Source organism: Anolis carolinensis, unplaced genomic scaffold (genome assembly GCF_035594765.1).
Source record: "Anolis carolinensis isolate JA03-04 unplaced genomic scaffold, rAnoCar3.1.pri scaffold_11, whole genome shotgun sequence".
Taxonomy (NCBI): Eukaryota; Metazoa; Chordata; class Lepidosauria; order Squamata; family Dactyloidae; genus Anolis; species Anolis carolinensis.
The window spans coordinates 20,751,330-20,770,806 of record NW_026943822.1 but is presented as its reverse complement, the minus strand read 5'-3'; the positions used below and the strand labels follow the sequence as shown (position 1 = coordinate 20,770,806).

The following is a 19,477-nucleotide window of genomic DNA, read 5'->3' as shown; positions in this document are numbered from 1 at the left end:
TTCTACAACAAGAAATGACCTGGAAGTTACTTGATAGGTTTATTTCAATATGTATTTTGGGCCAAAAATGGCAAAAAATGTCTTAACACAGAGCAAAAAGATTTCCCTTGCTTCAAAAGATTTGAAATCAGGTGTGGATTTGTCACAAAATGATAATGCTTTTAAGCAAACAGAAGACAGGAACATAGAGGGGAACTGACAATCGAAATCCAGGTCCCAATAGTTTCAAATAAAGGACACTCAATGTATACATTACTCTGAAGGAAAGTGATTCCTAGATGATTTTACAACTTCCAACATCCATTTGCAATACAGTAACAAAGAAAAGGAGCCTGCATAGTACAAGGTAGAAGTTTATTGATATACGTTTCCCTTGCTTAGAATGTACCAAAACAAAAAACTCCATAGTTCTCTATACATACAATAATATTAAATCTCCAATAGGATTGTCTTCCTATATAATGTATTTAGTTTTTTAAGGCAGCTTTTAAAGCCCTTTCCAGGGCAGAATGACCTCCCTTCTCCCTATAATTGCCATATAAATAAAAGGACATATACATACTTCCTCCTTCACTGACAAGACTTGATTCGGGGCAGAGATGCAGTATCTCCTAACAATAGTGCCTCTGCTCATCCTCCCCATGGTTATCCTGCATCTAAATTTAGTCAGAAGACTTCCAGCTCTGTTATGAAAATCTAACTTTTGTAAAGTCATCAAGTAAAAGTGTAAAGTCATCTCAGACACCCAAATAAAGTAAAAAGCAAGAGATTATGGGTGCCTAGAGGCTCCAATGCTGGAATAGTTTTTATCTCCCCTTGCTAGCAATATTCCCCAATAATGTGGTAGGCAAACACTGCTTTGTGCTATGGTCAGTGTTGTATCCCAATAAAACTATTCTCACATTCCCATCAGCTTCCCAAGTGCCAACTGTATTGTTTACCTAGAAAAAAATCAAGATCAGGAGAAGACCTCACTCCCAACATGGACATTTTGGATTTCAACTTTTCTGCCACCACAAGTAATGAGAATGGTAACCAGCAGTATCTCAATGGCCAAAGGTTCCCTTGATTTAGAAGAATGAAGGGTGCTGGTCTAGGATTAAATCTCTTTGCTAAGAGGCCACTCCATCCCATGTCTACCCACATGTTTTCTAGGAAGGAGCAGCTGCCATCTTTGGCTTGGAACCGCTATTCCAGAATAACTGCATTAGTGCAAGGTCTTATGAACTTCCTGCTATTGGAAATGTAATGCTATTTTGTAGGGAAGGCCAGTGAATCCTGCAGATGTTCCAAACAAAGCTCATTCAGTGCTAAACTCCTAAATGGATTGGAGAAATCATGACTTGTCCAACTACACGACAAACCTTAGCAAAAGAAAGCGTGACTTATCTGCCTCCACGGCAGTGGATCCACCAGGGATGGTGCCCCGAAGTTGGAGCACCAAAAATGACTGATTCAGACCCACTTGTATCCTTGGTGCCCACAAAACAGCATCCAAGTTACGGTAAACAGGTACTGGCTTCATCTGACCTAAAGTAGGTCTTCTTGCCATCCATGGGACAAAATAAGCTCCCAGCTTTTTGGTTACAGAAGCTAATATAGCATTGAAAGATTCTGCAATTAGTGTCAGTTCATTTCCTGCACCGGGACCAAGAGCTTATTCCGTAGCTGCATGCTGCAAAATCACACACATGTAGCTGTGTTGTGATGCTGGAATCCGCAGTTGCAAAACCGTCCGCACAGTATGTTGGACGGTTGTGCCCTTTCCCATTGTGCCAGTCACTCTCACAACCTATCCAGCCACTTATCCAGCCTCTAAGGTTGTTATAACAATAGGATGCAACTTGCTACCAGGCGCGTGTAACTGGAAAATGGACAGTTCTCACTCTCATATAAGCTTCCTTAAATCTGCAGGGACAGGACTGCATTTCCTGCAAATTTTAAAAGCAGGCCCCTGTGTGCAAAATGGGTAAAGAGAAACAGCACCTTTAAGTCAGAATTAGGCCTTTCCAGAAGATCCAAGCAGCTGATCACCCATCTGTAGAGCAGAGGTTATCAGCACCAAGGTCTGGTGGACTTCTTGTCTGAACATGCACAAGTTTCCAACAAAGGAAGCAACTTCAACCAACAACAATCTGCCATTTGCCATCTTCCTTCACACTGAATTCAGTGACTTCCCTGAACAGTCCCCAGCCTGTCAAGAGGTGCGGTCTCCAGGGAAAGAGAATAGAATTGGCCTCTCCTTTTACTACAGAACCTACAAATTCAACTCCCAAGTTTCCATTCATGAAACCAAAACCTGAATCCTTAGGATAAAACAGAAGTTTGTGTAAACACTTAAATTGCTTTGAAGCTTGAAGAAATTGAAAAGCAACCATTTTGGCTACCGAGATAGCATTGAGAGTCCAAAAGGTACATGATGGATCAAGCTGATTGAGATTGGAAATCCTCTCCAATGGGTCAGTAACACCAAGATGACTTCCCGGTAAGGATTTCGCCATACTAAGAGAAATTATAGTCCAGGCACGAAAGGAAAGGATCCTGAGTACACTAGGAAGATCCTCTTTGTTCAGACCTTAGTGTTGCCGTTTTATTTTTGTTTGGACACCCAAGTTTTGGTAGATAAGAATCTTAGCTTGCCATCCTGGAGATGGAGATTTGACCTCTTTCATTCTGACTTCTCCATTGCCCGGCCCCGTTCCACAAGTGCAAGGCTAATAATGTGCTGGCCCTCTGCCTCCTGAGCACTTGCACCTAATAGCGTTCTATATTGCACCACCATAAATAGCCCTGAAAGAACACTTGGCGCCCTGAGCAAGTGCCAACAGTGCAAAGGGATGCCTGGTTCTCCCAGTCACCAAATTCCCTTTTCTCTCCTTGTTGGTCTTAGTCAGGGTTGGGCTGGCGTCCATCGCCTGCCATCCACGCTCCCCAAAAGAAAGAAAAAGTGCTGCTATCTTGACCTGTGCAGGACGTCTCTCTGAAGAACGCCTCTTACTGGATGGAGCAGGAGGAAGACTCCCCAAAGCAACAGGCACAAGGCGAGGATGAAATAGGCTTAGGGGGGATGAGGTCGAGGTCCTCGTCATCGGGGATTTCATCAAGGTGATACCCGTCCTGGAGTAGCTGGCGGCTAAGATCCTGATTGACCTGGAAAAGAAAAAAGTGAGGGAGTTGTCAAGTCAAAGACCAGTGGTTGCCCTTTCCTCCCCTTCCATTCAGAAGACACACTACAAGAACCAGAACAATCAGGTCTCGTTTGGCACCCAAATAAATAGAACACGCCATAGGATGAAAGGAAAAACCAGCAAAATGTATAAGATAATAATTGAAATCAAGGGAAAAAAATAAAGGATGCATTATTAAGAGAGATATGGGAGGAAGATTTAGGGATTATGATAAGGGAAGTGGATTGGATAGTTATGGAATCAAAGACATTTAAGGAACCTATCAATACGTGTTAAAGAAAATTATTATAAACTGGTTTGGAAATGGTATTTAACACCAGTAAAGGTAGCAAACATCCATAAAAATGCCACAAAAATTGTTGGGAGAGGTTGCCAGGAGGTGGGATTATTATTATTATTATTATTATTATGCTGGATTTCATATCACAAAATCACAAGTCAAACACTTCCCAAGTGTCTAGGACTGTGTGATGTATTTTCGGATGATGCGTGCAGATCCCAGTAGGGTGGTCTTTTGCAGTTGGCAGATTGTGATTTTGTCAATGTCTCGTTTCCAAATGCCGGCTGAGATCTTTTGGCACGGCACCCAATGTGCTTATTATTATTATTATTATTTCTGATATTTCTACCCCGCCCTTCTCCCCGAGGGGACTCAGGGAGGCTTACACAACTGGCAGGATCACTACCAGTACATCATAATACAATAAAATAAGAATAAAACAGTTAAAATAGTTAAATAACATAGTAAAGGTAAAGGTTAACTGCAGCAAGATTGTTGATAGCAAGGAACTGGAAAGATAAAATAAACATACAAATAGAAGAATGGTATAAAGAACTATGGAAATTAGCAATAAACGATAAATTGACATGTAGGTTAAGAGTTAGGAAAGGGGTTTGGAAGGAAAATGACTTTGACAAGGCTTGGGGAAAATTTATTGAGAAGGGTTTAAATGAAGAAGAAATGGAATTTTGGAAGGAGAATGTAAATTGAAGTGGCTTGGGGGGGGCACAGAGGTGAGTGTGAAATATAAGGGTATTGAAAGTATTGATGTAGGGATGTATTTTAAGAAAACTAATTAAAAAAATAGATGTAAAAGGCAGAGAGACAACAGACATACCTCTGCAGAGGAGTAACCAGAGGAACATCGTGATTCCAACTCCCCATCACTAGGAAAAGAACCAAGTCAGGAGAAGATAAAAGAGAGAGAGAGAGAGAGAGAGAGAGAGAGAGAGAGAGAGAGAGAGAGAGAAAGCAAGAATGGCATTATTTCTCCTGTTATGACCAACAATGTCCATGATACTATTACTGCTCCATTATATTTGTTCACTCAAATGTGATCATGTTCAAAACAACCACCACAACAAGAACTGTTTATTACCCACGTCTCTTTTTGGCTTGAGGTATGGTACAGCACAACATAGTCAAAGGTGTCTATAAACGTATATATTAAACATAAAATACAACTATAAAAGCACATATTTAAACATGCACACATTAAATTACATGGGTGTCTTAAGTCTCTTGTTTTCCTTTTCCCTCCCTCAACTCTTAGTCCTTTAATGTTTGTGGGCAGTAAGCTTTAGGCCATGAACTGTTCTTTTAAATTTTTTATTCTTTGGACCCTTCTGGCTGAAAAATGAGATATAAGTGCTATCATTTTTTTTTTCCATGTCAGGAGTGACTTGAGAAACTGCAAGTCACTCCTGGTGTGAGAGAATTGGCTGTCTGCAAGGACGTTGCCCAGGGACGCACGGATATTTGATGTTTGACCATCCTGTGGGAGGCTTTTCTCATGTCCCTGCATGAAGCTGGAGCTGACAGATGGGAGCTCACCCCACCCCACTCCCCGGATTTGAACCACCAACCTTTTGGACAGCAGCCCTGCTGGCACAAAAGTTTAACCACCGAGGGCTCCAGTGCTATCAATGAAATAAAAAGATATATTCTTCACAAATCTCTCCGAAGTCCATTTAGGTCGATGGCAAATATTCAATCTCCTTGGTTTCTTTTACTCAGGTCCATCAAGTAGGTTCTAGTCACTCCTCACCTATCAGAATCCAGCGACACCAGGGTTTCATCTGCAGTCTGGCTGAGAGCAGCATAGCCTTTGTTAAACTTCACTGACCTAGAGGGAAAGAAAGAGATACAACACAAGATAAAGCTTACAGACACTTTTCCTTATTCTCTCTCCTGCCTGAGACAGAGATCAAGTTTTTGAGAGGTCTCTTCCAATTCCATGATTCTAGGATTCTATGTACTATATACATTTAGCTGGAGTTACACTTAATAATGCGCTTGTTCTGACTTAAAAATAAATTTAACTTAAGAACAAACCTACAGAACCTATTCTGTTTGTCACTTGGGGGCTGCCTGTATAAGAGAAAAGGGCTTGGACCTTTTGGCTGTTGACTTAGGTTGGTGCCGTATGGCTCCCGCAATCACTCCCTTCCTCCTCAGCATTGCCTTTGCCATCTCACGATGCTTCTCTGAAAGCCAAAATGAAAAAACAAAATAGAAACAAAAAGGTCACTGAGCAGCAAGGTTGATGTCACTTAAATTCAAAATGATTTACATTATGATCTAAATTTCTACCTCTAGGGCTGCCTCAGATGATTTATTTATTTAAAACATTTATATGGCCGGGCGGTGGCGCAGGCAACTGCAACAAATCACTCTGACCAAGAGGTCATGAGTTCGAGGCCAGCCCGTGCCTCCGTCTGTCTCTGTTCTATGTTATGGCATTGAATGTTTGCCTTATATGTGTGCAATGTGATCCGCCCTGAGTCCCCTTCGGGGTGAGAAGGGCGGAATATAAATACTGTAAACAAATAAATAAATAGATAGTCCGCCTTTCTCACCCCGAAGGAGACTCAGGGCAGAGCATAACATATATACGGCAAGCATTCCATGCTGAGAATAAAATAATTCTAAATATACATATATATAATAAATATATAATGTTATTAAAACATTAAACATCAAAATCAGTTATATCTACTTTAAAATCAGCTGTTTAAACCAACTCTGGACACAATTCTGGCTCCGGTTAGCGGAATAGGTTTCCTATCTTGCCTCATTGCACTGCCCCAAAGGCTTGGTCCCACAGCCAGGTCTTTACCATTTTCTAAAGGACAGGAGGGAGGGGGCTGATCTAATCTTGTCAGGAAGGGAGTTCCATAGCTGGGGGGCAATCACTGAGAAGGCCCTGTCTCTTGTCCCCGCCAATCACGCTTGTGACAGTGGCGGGACTGAGAGAAGGGCCTCCCTGGAAGATCTTAATCTCCGCGGTGGTTCATAGAGGGAGATGCGTTCGGACATCTCTGCTATCTCTCTGGTTTACTTTGTATATTAAGAGGGGAACCTTTCCAACTTCACCACAACTGTGGTGCTGACTTACGCAGTTTGTCCTGAATAGAAGGCGTTTTGCTCATGATGTAGGGTCCCCTTTTCTCCACTGGTGATTCCCTGCTCATCCTCTTCTTGTCCCATTGCCCCTGCTGGGAGTGAAAGTAGGACTGTAAATTCAACAGGTGCTGTAATTATTATTTATTATTATTTCTTTATTTACTACATTTATATCCTGCCCTTCTCACCCCAAAGGGGACTCAGAGCAGCTTACAAATAATATGTACATACAATGTATTATATTATTAGCATAGCACAATATTAGCATTATATATTACTATATTGTATTATATCATTATGCTGTAATATTATTAGTAATATTACATGTAATATATAATATTCAGTTATAATAGTGTAGAGTCTCACTTATCCAACATAAATGGGCAGGCAAAACACTGGATAAGCAAAAATGTTGGATAATAAGGAGGGATTAAGGAAAAGCCTATTAAACATCAAATTAGGTTATGATTTTACAAATTAAGCACCAAAACATCATGCTTTACAACAAATGGATAGAAAAAGCAGTTCAGTACACAATAACATTATGTAATAATTACTGTATTTATGAATTTAGCACCAACATTTCACCATTTATTGAAAAATTGACTACAAAAATATTGACTACTAAAAGGCAAACTGCTTTGGATATAAGCGAGACTCTACTGTATATTGTATTACATTATATTATTATCAACATTATACGTATATACAATATATTATATTATATAATAATATATTATATAATTAGTATAGCATAATGTATTATATTGTTAATATTATTATATTGTATTATTAGTATTATAGTGTATTACATTATAATATTATTATCAATACAATATATTACAGTAGAGTCTCACTTATCCAACACCCGCAATATTCTGGATTATCCAACACATTTTTGTAGTCAATGTTTTCAATACATCGTGATATTTTGGTGCTAAATTTGTAAATACAGTAATTACAACATAACATTACTGAGTATTGAACTACTTTTTCTGTCAAATTTGTTGTATAACATGATGTTTTGGTGCTTAATTTGTAAAATCATAACCTAATTTGACGTTTAATAGGCGTTTCCTTAATCCCTCCTTATTATCCAACATATTCGCTTATCCAACATTCTGCTGGCCCGTTTATGTTGGATAAGTGAGACTCTACTGTATAATTAACACATTAAATTAAAAAAGAATACAAAAAACTGCCTACAGGCTGTTAGGAATTGTGGGGGTTGAAGTCCAAAACACCTGGAGGGTCCAAGGCCTATTATATTTTATTTGGGGGATTCTGAGAGGTCCACAAAAAGGCCTTTCTCCAGGCTTCCCCTAAACCCACAGGCCCTGCTTTCCCCTCCAGAGGCCTCACCAGGTCGCTCTTCGCCCGGGCCGGCGCCACAGGGCCTGCGGGGTCCCTCCACCTCGAGGACGGCTCCTCTTCGCCTCCATCCCCCGTCGCCATGGCCGCTTCTCTGAGGAAAGTCGCCTTCGAAGCCACGCCCCCGCTCCAAACGTCATCGCGCATTCTCACCAATAAGGAGAAGCCTCTCACCGACTCCAGAAATTCCCACACGCTCTCCGATTGGTTAGTTACTAGCGTCAACCCCATTGGTTAAGAGGAACCCAATGGAAAGCCGGTATTTCTTTCCGCAATAGAGAAAAGTGCCGGTTGTGACGTTCTAGGCTTTTGGAGGTCTTGGGCTCGGTGGTGCTTCAATGCCCTGGCTATTTATGTGTATTCTATGCCATAGAATTAATGCTGTTTGACACTATGGTTCAGTGCCATGGAATCCAGTTCATTTTCTGATTTTATTGCTGTGTTTTAACATGTGTCTTACAATGATTGTGAATTTTATTTGGGTGTTTTTGTATTTGATACCACTGTATGCTTGTTTTATACCTGTAAGCCGCCCCGAGTCCCCCTGGGGAGATGGTGGCGGGGTATAAAAATAAAATTATTATTATTATTATTATTATTAATCCTTATTTGTAGTTTGTTTTTGTTTTTTAAATTGTATCAGAAGCGAATTGAGAATACAGTTATAATGCATAAAAATCACATAGAGTCTCACTTATCCAAGAATCACTTATCCAAGGTTCTGGATTATCCAAGCCATTTTTGTAGTCAATGTTTTCAAAATATCTTGATATTTTGGTGCTACATTTGTAAATACAGTAATTACAACATAACATTACAGCGTATTGAACTACTTTTTCTGTCCAATTTGTTGTACAACATGATGTTGTGGTGCTTAATTTCTAAAATCATAACTTAATTTGATGTTTAATAAGCTTTTCCTTAATCCCTCCTTATTATCCAAGATATTCGCTTATCCAAGGTTCTGCCAGCCCGTTTAGCTTGGATAAGTGAGACTCTACTGTAGCTTAAAAACTTGACATTATACTAAATGTCTTAAATTTTCCTATACTAAATTTACTAAACATAAAAGAAAACAATCCATTTGTCTATATAAATGCTGAATATAAATTGTTATCATTCTTTCCCTCCTTAATTTTGCATTTCACTATTCCTTTTGTCAACTTTCAATCGTGTACTTTGATTTCCACAGCATTTACTACATACGTTCAAACATCTCCCTGCAACCAGTTTTGCTTCTTCAATAGAGAAACTATTCCATGCTTATTCGCTTTTGTAGGAAATGACGCTTGACTTTTTATTTCAATCACAGGCCACAAGGACTAACATTCAGTTCAAACCATTCCCTCTTTATTAGGTCCAGCGTCACAATACATATTCCAGGACTGAATAAAAGGAAGTAATTTCAAATAAGTAATATTTTAATTGTCTGTATCCAGGCAATTGTTGGACAATCAGGTAGCATGAACAATAAATCCACAGGAAGCTCATCTAGAAGAGAACAAATATCTGTGATTAATTCAAGGACATCTATTGTATTTTAGGCACTTTTTGTCAATCCCAGCCACAAGAAAGTTCCTCCAAAAGAAAAAAAGATGGAATGGGAGAGAAAAGAGCAGCTATTTGCCCCGAGAAGTTTCAAGATCTCCCTGTGACTGTTGTATATCTGTGACATGTTCGTAGAGGGAAATAACTGTATCCTTGCTAAATAATATCCTAGACAAAATTAAGTTTGATGTGTCACAGGCTTACACTAGAATTGAACCCCATGAGACTAACTATCTTCAAGAATTCTTCATAACTAAAGCTTGTTCAATAGAAAATTTAGACTGGATGAAGTCCACCCACAGAATGGAAAATTTGCAGTCTTACCACTGAAATTTATGCTTTGTCGAGGCCAAGTTCCTCTGGAGTTGAGATTCCCAATTCATTCAAAGTTGGTCTAAGTTCCTGGATAACATATGGATATATTTCCTTGTGAGGCCCTGCTTTATCCTGTTTGATGAGAATACAACATGAATTTAGAATAAATAGGGGAACAAAACTGAAATTTATAGGCAACACCACAAAACCAAAAGAGCGGTCACAAGTCCATTCAAACAGATTCTGATATACAAAAGATAATGCATTTGACAAAATCTAAAACAAATCCTTTACTATGAAGTACTAAGACACTTGAATAGCGGTGAAAGCTATGGAACCCAATACAGAAAAATTACAGAGACAAAAGCATAATGTTGGCAGTTTTCATTTGGCAATCGTTTACTGACCTTTACAACTTCTAAGATGCGGACTGCGCTGGCAAAGTCATTTAGTCGTCTGCATGCCCTCAAAGCAGCATCAATTATTTTTGGTTCTGGAACCAAGTCATAACCGACCAACGTGTTCATACCTTTCAGAATAAACAATTTGAGAATGTTCATGATTTCCTTAGAGAAAAAAGAAACACCCATGCCATCCCTCTTCCCAACATTAATTATACTTTTGAATCTATCAAATCATCCCAAAACGTAATCCCAAATTGAGCCCTCTCTGTTCTGTAACTGTCTTCCACATTCCTATTTTCCTACACTATAATTAGATAGCTCTACAGTATATGAAAACAGTAGTCAACCAATGTGACACTGCACTCAGATTCAGGGTGTGAAATCGTGGTTTGAATCTCACATCTATCAATTATGTGCAAAACTTCTTTTTTTCTGTTTTTATTAAATTAAAGTTAAGCAACAAATATGCATGTCTGGATTGTAATATCTGACATTTGAAACTGTTCAAGATAATAAATGTTTTTCTGAATATTCTGTTTCCTGCCCATTTAAGTAAACAGACAGAAGGAAGGTTAGTTACTCATTAAGCTATCTATTGCTGTTCCGAAGAAGAGACACCCAGTAGAATGCATCATGCTTCTTTCATGGACGTTTCCAAGCTCAACGTCAATACTTCCATTCAGGCTTACCTTTCCTTAGCTCCCAGGCATCAATATCTGGTTTGTTGAAGTATGTCACCCAGCGAGCATCAAACTCTTCATCTGACTCATGCGACCCATGAGAATAGCAGCGGATGGGCAATACTGCTGTATGGCAAAAACAGGAAAGGAAGGAAAGCAATGAATAAATGTTGCAATGCAGTAGCTATAATGCTTACACATCAAATGTAGCTTCCTGCTTGTCAGAGCCTCAGTTGTCCATATAAAGCTAACTGACAGCGTACCCACCCACATTCTCCTCGTATTACACTTATTTCAGTCTAATTTTTTCCCACTCAAGGGAACATTACAGGATTTCCCCAGCTGGATAAATGAAGGAATTGACATTGCTGAAATATGGAAATCCTTATTTCCCAGCAGTACTGGGATGGGCATGTACATTTACATATATCTACAAACAGAAGAGGAAAAAAAACTCCACAGTACTACATGTAATTCTGCAGCAATGTACTTTCAATGACCAAAGGAAAGTAAGAGGATCAAAATGTTGACTCTTTATTTAGAAAAGTCTACTTTCCTGTAGATCAATAATTTTTCACCAATATATTGCATTTAACCTCAAGGCAGACATGAAACATATCGCTCAACCCTGTTAGAAAGCAAGACTCCACTTATTAATTGGAAAAGCTACAGAATAGTGGACAGTTCCTTCTATGAATATTTTCTGTTGCCAAGAAACTACTTGGATAGAAATGAATTACAATGCATTTTATGACTCAATAGCCAAAGGCAAACAAGAAATAAATATTGCTTAAAGATTAATCAGTTCTGTACTGTTAAAATTCTTGGTATACACACACAGGAAACAAAGAACTGTATGTAAGGCAACATGGATGTTCATGATAAACATAATCTAAGGATCCTAGAAATGTGTAGTTAGGATAGACAACTGTATTAAGATTACTCATTTATATTCTACTCAATACAGCCTGCATGATTACTGTCATTTGGTGGCAGCTTGGTACAGTTTCTCTTTCTTAATGTATTACACCATGCACAGATGACATGGAACTGCAACATCTGTTGCTACAGAAGGATTGCTCAATTAAACACTTTCATTCTCTTATAATCCCACTCAGAAGGGTAACTAAAGCATGTGTATTAAAACTTCCTTTAGGCAGGAAGTTGCCCAGCTGCACCATCCAGAAAAAAATTATGGCAGGTTTAAAATTTACAGAAACATTACCAATGTAATGTTGACATTATATAATTTATAATGGCTTGAACATTATTACCATAATTATCTTGTTCTTTAAATTCATAAATATCACTCAGAACAGCTGTTTAACTACAGTAAAACAGCAGTTCTGTAATGTAGATAGGCTTAAGATTATGTCTTAATTGCTGTTCTCATTACAGTTTCCATAGATTTTAAAGTTAGTTATGTCTCTTAAATGATTGTAAAATCTGTTTTGTAAAATGTAAATATAGCACAACTTCCAGTTCTCAAAACTGTTAACTTGAAGCATAGATAGAGGCTTCAAGGCAATATAGCATCTGTTGATTAGGCCTCCAGCTAAGTAATTATTGGGATTTCGGTAGCAAAGCATTCTGCAATGCCATGCCGTTGTGTTTACCATCCCTACTTCCGTTTAGGTACACTCAAAGTCAACATGGAAACATGCCCTTTGAGATATAGTTTGGTTGTAATACCCTATACAGTGATAATAACCTTCCTTGGAGCAAGAACAATCCTAGCATTTTTTAAACTCAGAACACACAGGGACATGGTAAAAAAGGACCAATTCCTCTGTAGAGCTGGTTTCTGATTGCCTGTTCAATTAAAGGGCTTTTAAGGACATTAGTTTTTTTTTTAACACCCTGAAGGGAGATTAAAATAGCGCAGCAAAAAACAAAAATCATACTCAGCTAATCCCTATTGTTCTTTCCCAGATCTCCATTCTAGTGTCAAAGGTCACGTAAAAGTGGACAATCTGCAATAATTTTATGCAGTAAGAGCACCTCAGGCCACTGTTTGCTTTAAGAACCCAGCCCAGCCTCTCTCCACTATACCTTATTGGCAGTCCTGATTAATTTTTCAGTTTCCTCCATGAAATGAAAGGAGAATGCCAGAGAACAAATGTGACCCATTTATTCAGTTTTGTAACACTAACAGGAAGTATTCTGCAAGTTGTCCGTAGACGCCTCCTAGGTCTTGTGGTTGGAATGACTGCATGGAGCGCCACAGAGGTACCTATTGATCTACTCACATTTGCATGTTTTTGAACTGCTAGGTTGGCAGAAGCTGAGGCTAACAGCAGGAGCTCAAACTGCCCCCTGGATTCAAACCGCAACCTTTCGGTCAGCAAGTTCAGCAGCTCAGCGGTTTCACCAACTGCGCCACCGGGGGCTCCATGACTTGAATTTGCGTGATTTTAATTGGTGTTTTAATAACTGATGTTTTTAATTGTTTGAATTTTAATTGTGGATGCATGCTCTAGTGTGATGAGGCCGTAAGGCCGCCTTGAGCGCCCTTCGGGGTGAGAAGGGCGAGATACAATTCTATTTATTTATTTACGCTACGGTGTTTTTGTATTTTGTGTTTTTAATTTGTTTATTGTATCTCAGTGTTATGACGATGTTGTTTTTAGTCATATTCCCATCAAAGGACCCACACAGGGGAGAAGCCATATAAATGCATAGAATGTGGAAAAACCTTCAGTCACAGTAACAATCTGCGTTCCCATCAAAGGACCCACACGGGAAAAACCATATAAATGCATGGAATGTCAAAAGAGCTTCAGTCAAATTGGACATCTGCATTCCCATCAAAGGACCCACACAGGGGAGAAGCCACATAAATGCATGGAATGTGAAGAAAGCATCAGTCTTACATCCTCCCCCCGATACAGTAGTCTCACTTATCCAAGCTAAACGGGCTGGCAGAAGCTTGGATAAGCGAATATCTTGGATAATAAGGCGGGATTAAGGAAACGCCTATTAAACATCAAATTAGGTTATGATTTTACAAATTAGGCACCAAAACATCATGTTATACAACAAATTTGACAGAAAAAGTAGTTCAATGCGCAGTAATGTTATGTTGTAATTACTGTATTTATGAATTTAGCACCAAAATATCACTATATATTGAAAACATTGACTACAAAAACGGCTTGGATAATCCTGAGGCTTGGATAAGTGAGACTCTACTGTACATTAAATCTTGTAAGCCGCCTTGAGTCCCCTCGGGTGAGAAAGGTGGGGTAAAAATGTTGTTAATTAATTAATTAATTAATATATTAATTTTAACTTGTCATATTTTGTTTCTGCATTGGGCTTGGCCCCATATTAGCTGCCGTGAGTCCCTTCGTGGAAAAATAAATTATTATTATTATTATTGCACAAGATTCCCCTAGCCTAAAATGATACATTTTAATATATTGGTTTTATGGTTCCCGTCCCCTTGATCTGGTCATGTATGTGTGATTTATTGTTATAATTGTATTATTTTACTTTGTTTAATACACAATACTTTGTGTATTATGTTGTTATGTAATGTTTGTGTTTGCTTTTATGACTGAGTCCCATCCGGGAGATAGGGCGGTATATAAATAAAGTTTTATTATTATTATTATTATTTACAAATGTGGGAAATAAGTAAAATAATAATAAATAATTATATCATTTTCAATCATTTTTGTGCCTGAAACGGAGCATGAGTCCCATGGAGGCTTATAATAAAAGCGAAAGTGTCTCCCTAACATCAGGACCAGGGCCTTGAGGCCTGGTCTGTCTCCAGGCCGCAGGTGCCGCCTTCCTGAGGTAGCCGGGCGGGGGTCACGGCAAGGACAAGGTCAGGCCGCGGCCTAGCGGGGAAAGAGAGGCCTGGCGGGGGCCCAGCGGCGGAGGCGAGGCTTGGGGCCTGCTCCTGAGGCGACGGCTCACCTGCGGCGGAAGCCCGAGGCACCAGGGCGCGGAGGGCGGGCGCGGAGACGCAGCGGCGGAGGAGCCCGGCGGCTGCCAACATGGCTGAAGGGGGAGAAGAGGAGAGCAATGGGCGGCGAAAGCGTGAGGCTGAGGCGGCCGAGGAACCCGCGCGGCCCTCCCGCTCCTTTCTTCCTTCCTTCCTCTTCAGGCACCGAATGGGCCACGCGCCGCTACCTCACCGCTGTGCAGAGAGACAGATCGAGGGCAAACGTGGGAGGAGCCCAGCGACGGCAAGGCGAGGCGGACAAACTAGGGAAGGCTTTAAAGCGCGCATGCGTAGTGTTTCAGGAAATACAGTACCGCTAACTCTGGACATGAAAGTGGGAGGAGCCTGGCTAGGACAGACTTTCACTGCTTTCCCTGCGCATGCGTAGTAACCCAGCGCTTTTCTAATCCATTCCCGATCAATCTGGGAGGAGCCGGGTTACAGCAAAGCGGAGCGGACAAACTTAATATGAAAATTGAGAAACAACGAGACGTCGAAATGCGCATGCGTAGCGGTCCGCGGAGAGCCGCAGAATTATAGGGCGGGACAGTCCTGTGAGGGGAGGAGGGAGACCAGCCGCCATTTTGTCACAGTGGGCGGAGCTTAAACTGTCATCTTCATTATAATTGGATGAGAGCAGGGCTCGGGGAGGCGGGCTTTTGGAGATGGAAACCAATCAGAGAGCCCGCCTGGTAAAAATTGACATCCATCTTCCTCAAAATTTCAAAATTCCAAATCGATGGCTGAGAGAGCGGCATATTTGCTTTTTGAGGGCACAGTGAGCACAATAAAATAGATTGTGTATAAGGTATAAAGTACATTATGAGTGATTTTTCCGGGCTGTCTGGTCATGTTCCAGAAGCATTCTCTCCTGACGTTTCGCCTGCATCTATGGCAGGCATCCTCAGAGGTTGTGAGGTGTGTTGGAAACTAGACAAGTGGGGTTTATATATCTCCAGGGTGGGAGAAAGAACTCTTGTCTGTTGGAGGCAGGTGAGGATGTTGCAGAGGGTCACCTTGATTAGCATTGAATAGCCTTGTAGCTTCAAAGCCTGGCTGCTTCCTGCCTGGGGGAATCCTTTGTGTGAGTGTGTGTGTGTGTGTGTGGGGGGGGGGGGTGTTAGCTAAATGGGCCGGCAGAAGCTTGGATAAGCGAATATCTTGGATAATAAGGAGGCATTAAGGAAAAGCCTATTAAACATTAAATTAGGTTATGATTTTACAAATTAAGCACCAAAACATCATGTTATACAACAAATTTGTTAGAAAAAGTAGTTCAATATGTAGTAATGTTATGTTGTAATTACTGTATTTACGAATTTAGCACCAAAATATCATGATATATTGAAAACATTGACTACAAAAATGGCTTGGATTATCCAGAAGCTTGGATAAGTGAGGCTTGGATGAGTGAGATTCTACTGTACCAATAAAATTACATTAATTGAGGCATCAGTAAGTTAAATGTTTTTGTATATTTACATAAAGCTCAAATTTAAGATAAGACTGTCCAACTCTGATCAAATCATTATTCTCATCTTCTTCAATGTAAATGTGCTTATGTGCCCTTTTAATAATAATAGAGTAAAATAATACATATAATAATAATAATAAATACAGGAAAATAATACAAGTAATAATAAACAGTAAAATAATAACTGCAATAATAATAATAAGATCAGAGTGAAATAATAAATGTATTAATAATTAAAAAATAGAGTAAAATAAACGTAATAGTAGCAACAATAATAGAGAAAAATAATAAATGTACCAAATATTCTCGAGTATTAGCTGACCCAAATATAAGCCAACCAGGACCCTCACCCGAGTATAAGCCGAGCGGGGCTTTTTCAGTCTTAAAAAAAGGGCTGAAAAACTAGGCTTATACTCGAGTATATACACTATGTCACATTTCAACCACTTCACCTTAGAACTCGGACGATAGTCTGGAAGTAAACTGCCATATAATGCATTTTGAACTGGCATTGAATGTTTGCCATTGTATGTTGGAATCCACTCTGAGTCCCCTTGGGGAGATAGGGCAGAATATAAATAAAGTTTTATTATTATTATTATTATTATTATTATTATTATTATTTTATGACACAGCAAACAAGGTGGATATGCTGGATGTCGTATCACAAAATCACAAGTCGAACACTTCCCAAGTGTCTAGGACTGTGTGATGTATTTTCGGATGATGCGGGCAGATCCCAGTCGGGTGGCCATGAAGGTGACAAGTCAGCAGGCAGCTTCCCTTTTTCTACACAGGCAGAGCGACATCCGTCATCTCTCTCAACCGTATCAAAATGGCCCGAAACGCCACAAATTAAATCCATCAATCAGTTCAGCTCTGTCTCTGTGAGACGGAGAGTAATGAGTGGGGACGCTGGGTTTTCTCTCCTTAACGACGGAGGGGACCGTTCGTGTCCCTGGTTCCAAGGCTAGCCAAATATATTAAATTTTCCGCAGGAGGAGGACAAGAAACATAGCAAAGGGCAGAGTTTCCAAAGCCAAGGGTTTCTTTCTGCATAGGAGCCACAAAACTCACAAGATCCTCTTTCTGGCTGCATCTGTACTGTAGAACGAATGCTGTTTGAGACCACTTAATGCTACAGAATCCTGGGAGTTCTAGTTCAGGGGCACACCAATTTGGCCAAGATCAAAGCCTTCCAAGTTAAGCAACTTCGCATTCTCCTGAGACTTTCCAGAACAATGCTGATGGCTGCAGTAAGGGCAGAGCTAGGAATGCTCCCAGTAAAAGCTCAAATTTTAATGAGACAATTCAATTACTGTTGCCCAACTTGATTATCATTGAATAGCCTTGCAGCTTCAAAGCCTGGCTGCTTCATACCTAGGGGACCCCATTGTTGGCCAACTTGAATACCATTGAATAGCCTTGCAGCTTCAAAGCCTGGCTGCTTCATACCTAGGGGACCCCATTGTTGGCCAACTTGAATACCATTGAATAGCCTTGCAGCTTCAAAGCCTGGCTGCTTCATACCTAGGGGACCCCATTGTTGGCCAACTTGAATACCATTGAATAGCCTTGCAGTTTCAAAGCCTAGCTGCTTCATACCTAGGGGACTCCATTGTTGGCCAACTTGAATACCATTGAATAGCCTTGCAGCTTCAAAGCCTGGCTGCTTCATACCTAGGGGACCCCATTGTTGGCCAACTTGATTACCATTGAATAGCTTTGCCAGTTGAACACTTCCCACGTGTCTAGGACTGTGTGATGTATTTTCGGATGATGCGTGCAGATCCCAGTAGGGTGGCCTTTTGCAGTTGGCAGATTGTAATTTTGTCATTATTATTATTTATTATTTTGTAATTATTATTATTATTATTTTATTATGACAAGCAAACAAGATAAAAATGCTGGATTTCATATCACAAAATCACAAGTCGAACACTTCCCAAGTGTCTAGGACTGTGTGATGTATTTTCGGATGATGCGTGCAGATCCCAGCAGGGTGGCCTTTTGCAGCTGGCAGATCGTAATTTTGTCAATGTCTATTGTTTCCAAATGCCGGCTGAGATATTTTGGCACGGCACCCAATGTGCCCATCACCACTGGGACCACTTATTATTATGAATATTATTCTACAGTTGGCCTCCCCAGGCTGCCCTTTGCCTGCTTCGGTTGCAAACCTATACTTTTCCAGCGGCTCTGTCGTCCTTATCCTTTCATCTCTTGGATTTTTTGGGATGATTGGAGCTGGCAAGTGGAACAGAATGTAAAACACAGACAGGGATGGCGCATACATTGACAGCATCTCCCCACATAGTGCCCCACCAAGCCACAAATTCATCTACTCAGATGGCACTCTCCCTATCAGCATCCACAGGCTGTCAAATGCATTAATTGTTTCCTTAAGCCTCGAGCCGGCAGCCGGAGAGATACCAATCCTCCCAACTCAGCTTTTGCCTCTTAGTCTATCTCTCCGCTCATCGCCCAGCTTTTTGCTCGCTTCTAATCCCAGAGAGCCATAGGCAAGAAGAATGACAGTTGTGCGAAAGCTAGAAAAGACGGGGATGCATGTATGCATGGAGATCTGTGCGGAGGAGAGATAACCAAGCAGAACAAGAACCCTGAATCCCCATTGTCTGGGTCTGCTTGGTTCCCACCCTCCAGGCCTCTGCCTGCTTTGAAAAACGCCAACCCTGCTGTATAGGACAGCGAAACATACTGGAAAAATGGCTTTTGTTCCCGCATCTCCTTGTTATCTTCCACTGAGCAGCAGGCTCCTCGGGGTTGGAGGCGGCCGCTTATCTCCTCGCGGCACGGATTTGATTCATTTCACTTATCCGGCGTCTGCATAATTGAATATTAATGTTTGGTTGTTGTTGTTTTTTTAATCCGTCAACAGAAGCGCGGGTATGGAATTGGCCTTGTCCCTTGAAATCCCCCCCCCCCCCGCCCATTTCTCTCTATAAAAATGTAATGTGCATAATTAGGACCGAGTTAACAACAAAACCACTAGGCAAAATCACACTACATTTGGCCACAATACTCATCACTTTCCAAGGAGTAGCCTTGCAGCTTCAAAGCCTGGCTGCTTCATACCCAGGGGACTGTATTGTTGCCCAACTTGAATACCATTGAA

At 40.5% G+C, this 19,477-nt stretch overlaps 2 protein-coding genes and 1 long non-coding RNA gene across 5 annotated transcripts in view; 1 reads left to right on the top strand and 2 right to left on the bottom strand.

Moving 5' to 3' along the window:
* The window catches only part of LOC134293990 (uncharacterized), a 136,983-nt gene that overhangs the window by 49,861 nt on the left and 67,645 nt on the right, over positions 1–19,477 (top strand). The window lies entirely within an intron of this gene.
* On the bottom strand, positions 341–8,211 carry fam219b (family with sequence similarity 219 member B). 2 transcript variants are annotated; one of them, XM_062963461.1, is made up of 6 exons: positions 7,957–8,211; positions 6,587–6,704; positions 5,585–5,675; positions 5,237–5,314; positions 4,307–4,355; positions 341–3,150 (listed from the first exon to the last, which is right to left on the bottom strand). In XM_062963461.1, the coding sequence occupies exons 1-6, from the start codon at positions 8,194–8,196 to the stop codon at positions 2,995–2,997; spliced, it is 732 nt and encodes a 243-aa protein (XP_062819531.1). In that variant the 5' UTR covers positions 8,197–8,211; the 3' UTR covers positions 341–2,994. The 2 variants fall into 2 exon arrangements, with proteins under 2 accessions (XP_062819531.1, XP_008118949.1); XM_008120742.3 differs by having other exon boundaries at positions 6,587–6,686.
* LOC100553736 (cytochrome c oxidase subunit 5A, mitochondrial) lies at positions 9,294–15,200 on the bottom strand. 2 transcript variants are annotated; one of them, XM_008120741.3, is made up of 5 exons: positions 14,840–15,200; positions 10,922–11,035; positions 10,236–10,357; positions 9,838–9,960; positions 9,294–9,456 (listed from the first exon to the last, which is right to left on the bottom strand). In XM_008120741.3, the coding sequence occupies exons 1-4, from the start codon at positions 14,919–14,921 to the stop codon at positions 9,847–9,849; spliced, it is 432 nt and encodes a 143-aa protein (XP_008118948.1). In that variant the 5' UTR covers positions 14,922–15,200; the 3' UTR covers positions 9,294–9,456; positions 9,838–9,846. The 2 variants fall into 2 exon arrangements, with proteins under 2 accessions (XP_008118948.1, XP_003227565.1); XM_003227517.4 differs by having other exon boundaries at positions 10,922–11,038; positions 14,840–15,189.